At 43.4% G+C, this 6000-nt stretch overlaps 1 protein-coding gene across 3 annotated transcripts in view; it reads left to right on the forward strand.

The window, feature by feature from the left end:
• The window catches only part of TEDC1 (tubulin epsilon and delta complex 1), a 146108-nt gene extending 144014 nt beyond the window's left edge, over positions 1–2094 (forward strand). For all 3 annotated transcript variants that reach the window (XM_067536349.1, XM_067536351.1, XM_067536350.1), the window contains one exon: positions 802–2094. In XM_067536349.1, coding sequence (XP_067392450.1) covers positions 802–1176 — 375 coding nt within the window. In that variant the 3' untranslated portion in view covers positions 1177–2094. The remainder of the gene's footprint in view (positions 1–801) is intronic.
• Positions 2095–6000: the final 3906 nt, after the last annotated feature.

Raw genomic sequence — 6000 nt, forward strand, 5'->3', positions numbered from 1 at the left:
TGTTGCAAAGAGCAGAGGCATTTGCTGTCTGTCTGCATCTCCCTAACAAGTCTTTATTTACCGCTTTGCCAGGAGGCCTGAAGCTGTTGTTGAAGGGCCCCTTGCTGCAAGCACATTCTTAAGTGACTTGATTAATGCAGGTAGACTCACTGACTTCAGTGGCTCTGCTCCTGTGAGTAAAGTTACTCATTTGTGTGTGTATTTGAGGATTGGGCCCATAGTCATTAGCATAGTTTGTATTAGTTTGGCCACAGGCAAACTCTGAGTATCGTATCGTCGTATCACCAACTAGTTACAGCCCAGTGAGAATAGCATATAGCCCTTTCGTGTAAGATACTCTCCGTTGGCCTATATTAAAGCCTTAGAGAATCCTTCTTTGGTTCAGCTCTCTCTCACCTCAGTCATGGTTCCTCACTACCCTGCCTCGTGTGCAGTCACACCTGTCACAATAGTAGTGTTTTACACATCCTTTGTACAGGCGTGAATGGAGAAACAGGCCATGCCCATTTTCACACACACCTTATCTGACTGCAGGCTCAAACCACCCCGCTTTGTAACTGTCATAAGAGGTGGAGTGGAGAAGAAATTGCCCTATATCAATCATCAGAGAGGGAAGGGCTTTGAAGATCTGTCAGTAAAAGCACAGAGGTTTATACGCTGAGCTCTGTCACAGCTTCTGTTTGCTATGTCTAATCGTGAAACAGACTTTTTGGTAGATCACAGTCCGGCCATGACATTTTGCATTTGTGTCTGGAGTGAGAAATTCTGCACATAAGCCTGACCATGTTTTTCTCTCTACAGGTCAAATCAAGAGAAAGACAGCTACCAGATGAAAGGGAGTTTTGTGCTGCTGTCAGGACAATAACAGAAGCTGTTGAGCTAAAACTATCAGATCTTAAATACCATTGTGCCCATAAAAAAAATGGAATGCATGGTCCGTATAGGCTGGTATTTAAAGACAAGCATTCTGCTAGCAAAACAGGTTTCCTCAGACCAGTATCAAAGAAGCCCATTACAAATGTTGTTAATGCCACAGAGATGATCAGTGAACTGCAAATGCAAGAGGCCAAGCTGGAGAGAGAGCTGAAGCGACTGCAGGAAGAGTGCCGACACAAGCTGGACCAGATGGCAGAAGGGCTGGCTGGAGTGATTTGTATCCCACCTATGAAGAAATAAGGCCTCATCAAGAAAGGACAAGGGAATAGAGCTATTTGATCACAAGACATATTACAAACCATGGCCTGAGTGTGGGTGAAATGAAGATCTGAATGTCATTCTAATTCTCAGCCTTGAAAACACAATTCGTCACTTCTTTAGAATATGCATTGGGGCCATAACACTGCATCCTTACTAGTTCTGTCTGCAGCCCCTTCTTACTTACCTTGCTGATTCAATTCTGCAGCAGGTCTTAGTGGGGGTGGGGTGTTTTTAAATCTCTCCTTCATCTTCTAGATTTCTGATGCTTCTACCTGGTGCTGGGCGCACTTTCAGATCTCTCAGTTTCTAGACATACTATATTTGCAAGTCTGCAGACTGAACTGATTACATTCAGCATTCACCAGCAAGTGACAGTATTTATCAATCATAAAAATCCAGCTACTGAGCAAAGACGAGTGTGGCCTTCAGTGCTGAGAGGCACGTAAAGCACCAAGAATGAAAGCTATTTGAAATGTGCCAGAAAGGCTGCTATTTAGTTCAGCTTGTTCAGTTTACATATTTGTGTACAGTTACCACAAAACAGATACAAAATGCTTAGTGCAAATAAAGTGACATCTGCATTCATATGCATGATGTAGTTCAGATGATCAGGTTCTCTAGAGAAACACCTTTTTCTTTTGTTAAACTATATATTCACTTATGAAACACAGTAATATAATTTATGTCTTCACTGTACAGTGTTCCTGTAAAATAGAAAGAAGGTCTTACATTCCAGGCTTTAAGAAACCCCATGATCTACCTGTGGAGACTGTCCCCCAGAACCTAAAGCCTTTCATTTGGCATTATCTTTCCATTCCTTTCTGTTTGCTTTCAGTAAGAAATGTGCTTTTATTCTAATGATTTTCCTTCCTAAATAAAAACACAATTTGCTTTTCATTTGTGAATTGCAATGAGCAGCAGGATTTCCTTAGTCTGGATTTCTGTCCATTACTCCCAGCTCTTCTGTTTGGGTGATTAACAGTTGCCTGTGACTCAAGAACTAGAAGTAAAAGTGCCTTTAAGGACATCAGCATGTTCAGGTAAGGCTGTGGGAGAGGGGCAAGGGCTGACTCTTCATTCTGCTGCCCTTTGGGGAGTCATTTACTGCCATGCAAAACTGGATGTAAAATGCTGCCAAATCTGAACTCTCTGCTCATTCGCACCATCACTAGCATTTCTCACGCCTTGTGCACAGGGGTGAATAATGCCAGCTGTAAGTCAGCAGAGAACAAGACCTGGGTGCCCAGCCTTGGTCCAACTGAAAGCCATGTCAGCAGTCTACCAGATGCCAAATGAGTGCACTTAATTTGTGCCAGAGTGTAGCCACTCGTGTCTTTAGTACTGAGGTCCAACCATGTTCCCCACACACCAGAACAGAGTGGGGTACAGTGACATGTGCAGCCTTTGTGAGCCATGCCGGAGGCTGAGTCAGAACCGGGGGTTCCATGAGTTGTTTGCACTCTGGGGTCCCATATAGTGGGGCCCCTGAATGCACTAGTAGAGTAATTCAGCTACTGGGGCAAGGATCACATGGGCTCTGTCCTTACTTTGGCCATGGCTCACCACAGTGCACCCTTGAAGCTAGCCATTGCCGAGAGAGTTTATGAACCCCGCTGAGGTAGAGAGAACGATTGAATTAAAAAATAAAACCCCAAACCCTTCTCTCCAGGATATTCACCACAGAACCATGGTCCAAATACCCTGCACAAAGCTGGTTCTGGATTCTGCTGCTCTCTCATCTCTACCCTATTGCTCACAGTCCCATCATATTGCTGTATCCCAAGTCATATTACTCTTCTGTCCACTTAAGCTAGCCACTTTGATTTTAATACCAGGGCATGAACTCATTTCCTAACTGCAAATATTTGTCAGTACACACTAGTTGCAATGCAATGTGTTTTTAATATTCATCTGAGAATTCCATTTCAGTCTAGACTGGAACTGGCAGAGCATGCGTGCCCTGCTTGACCCTGATTATTTCCTCTCTGGAGAAATGTAAAAATTGTGTTGCTATAAAAGCGGCTACAGAGACTCCTGGGCAGCTTTAGTTACTGCATGACACAAGCAAATCATTTTCACAAACAAGCTATGTTATTGAAGGGACACTCTCAGAATAAATACATTAAATCCATTATTATTGGCACTGGCACTATCACCTAGCAATGTTAAAATTGGAATCATCTTAAAAATCAATTGTCTTTGTACCACTGATCACATTTGTTTACTTTTCACACTTGAGACTCTACGGACCATGAAAATAGCCTTTCCAATTTAACCTTCTGATCCTGATTTCCCATGGCCTTGTACCTCATGTTCTCACTTGCACAATGGTTTAAAATGCTACCACCGATGGGAGTGGGGAATTCTGATGTGGTAGCATTTTGTGCCCTTCTTTGCACAAGTGGGAATGACGTGAAGGGCCAGGCAGGAGACAATCAGGCCCCGTGTTTCTAGTGCCACGCTCTGAAGCATATCCGATTTTGCAGAGCATTCCTCATGAAGGCTGTGCAACTGTGCTGCCAAATCCAGCGGTGTTCTGCAGGGAGAGCATCCAGATGCCGTATGGCCTTGGGAAGGAGGCATGGAACAGGCACAAAGTTATGAGTTTTGATCTCACCTTAACTGATTGCTCTTTGTATTTCTGTGCACCTCATCGCCCTTATTACTGGCCAAGGCCTCATACCCTCTAACTTGGTAAAATGAGAGGGCAGCCATTACACAAGGACACTTTAGGCAGAGATGGTAATAGGACTCAGGCCCCTCATATGGCAGATTCAAGGCTATCCACTCTCCCACACTGCTTTTCAGATAGACTGTTCCAAATATATGTGCATGGTTAGTCTGGGTACAATTTTCAGATGTGCCCAACCACTGACTCTAACAGTTGACTATAGTCTCCTTTCGGCCTGTGCTAGAACCTCAGATCTGTTATCCCCAGTATTACACTTCTGTGTAGCAAATAGTCGTGTAACCTACTGGCAAAGTGTGCATCAGATCTGCCTTTAGTGGCTGCAGTAAACAGAGGATTATAGTTACTCCTATGGCTCAAGTGGTCTGTGCTGGGGATCTGAAGGTCCAGGATACAAGCCCTGCTGGAAGCTCATGGGTACAAGTGATAGAATTTGTTCTTCCTGATTTCCTTTATTTCATTTGTACAGTAATAAAATCTCCTTTAAAGTAGGTTTTATAGTAAATTATAGCCTGTCGATTATGGTGCAATATACAACAAAATTGTACTCTTTGATTATTTGAAGCACACCCTGGCAGGTTTGAAAGTTGAGAGGTATGTATTCTGGTTCTCATGAGCTGGTCAAAGCTTATGCCTTTGGATTTCCAGCACTTCTGATAGAGTAAAGATTTTAGCTTGGAAAATCCTGGCTATTTCAGCCTCTTAAGAGTGGTCCTTTCCTTGTTCAGGCTAACTTCTGTAGGAGAGTAAAGGGTTAAAAGCTGGACAAATGGTCAGGCCTAAGTTACAGGGAACGTGGTCAGAGCAAGGGCAAACCTTGTTTCTATTAATTAGTATGAATTTTAGTTAAGGTTTGTTGGTTTATTTATTTATTTATTGGCCATTTGCGCTGGGGATGAGGTTAACAAAATAACTATCACCACTCCTGCACAAGGCATTTGGTGGAAAGAAAGCATTATTCCTCTGCTTCCCCCCGGCATGCCTTTACTTCAAAGAATGTTAGTGTAAAATTAATAGATTTTGAGGTGATGTGCCTGCTCTCTGTATGGTAATTTTGTAAACAACAAACGGGCGGATATAATTGTATTCATTATGTAGTTGTTAATATTTATTTTATAGGTGTCAATGTAACCAAATAAGGGTATCTGAGGAGTTGCTGGAAATGTATACATTTATATACTGTTATGGATAAAAGAATTGTATAGTAACACCTCAATCCCTGGAAAAATCATGGAGCAGGTCCTTAAGGAATCCATTTTAAGGCACTTGGAAGAGAGGAAGGTGATCAGGAACAGTCAACACGGATTCACCAAGGGAAAGTCATGCCTGACCAAACTGATTGCTTTCTATGATGAGGTAACTGGCTCTGTGGATGTAGGGAAGGCGGTGGATGTGATATACCTTGACTTTAGCAAAGCTTTTGATACTGTCTCTCACAGTATTCTTATCAGCAAGTTAAAGAAGTATGGGTTGGATGAATGGACTATAAAATGGATAGAGAACTGGCTGGAGCATAGGGCTCAACGAGTAGTGATCAATGGCTCCATGTCTAGCTGGCAACCGGTCACAAGCGGAGTTCCCCAGGGCTCGGTCCTTGGTCCGGTTTTGTTCAACATCTTTATTAATGATCTGGAGGATGGGGTAGATTGCACCCTCAGCAAGTTTGCGGACGACACTAAGCTGGGAGGAGTGGTAGATACCCTGCAAGGTAGGGATAGGATACAGAGTGACCTAAACAAACTGGAGGATTGGGCCAAAAGAAATCTAATGAGGTTCAACAAAGAAAAGTGCAGAGTCCTCCACTTAGGAAGGAAGAATCCCATGCACAGCTATAGACTGGGAACTAGGCAGCAGTTCTGCAGAAAAGGACCTGGGGGTAACAGTGGATAAAAAGCTGGATATGAGTCAGCAGTGTGCCCTGGTTGTCAAGAAGGCTAATAGCATATTGGGCTGCATTAGGAGGGGCATTGCCAGCAGGTCACGGGATGTGATTATTCCCCTCTATTCGGCGTTGGTGAGGCTGCATTTAGAATATTGTGTCCAGTTTTGGGCCCCCCACTACAAAAAGGATGTGGACAAGTTGGAGAGAGTCTAGCGGAGGGCAACAAAAATGA

The sequence above is a fragment of the Emydura macquarii genome, unplaced genomic scaffold (genome assembly GCF_026122565.2).
Source record: "Emydura macquarii macquarii isolate MOO-44397 ecotype Brisbane River unplaced genomic scaffold, CSIRO-AGI_Emac_v2 contig_3534, whole genome shotgun sequence".
NCBI lineage: Eukaryota > Metazoa > Chordata > Testudines > Chelidae > Emydura > Emydura macquarii.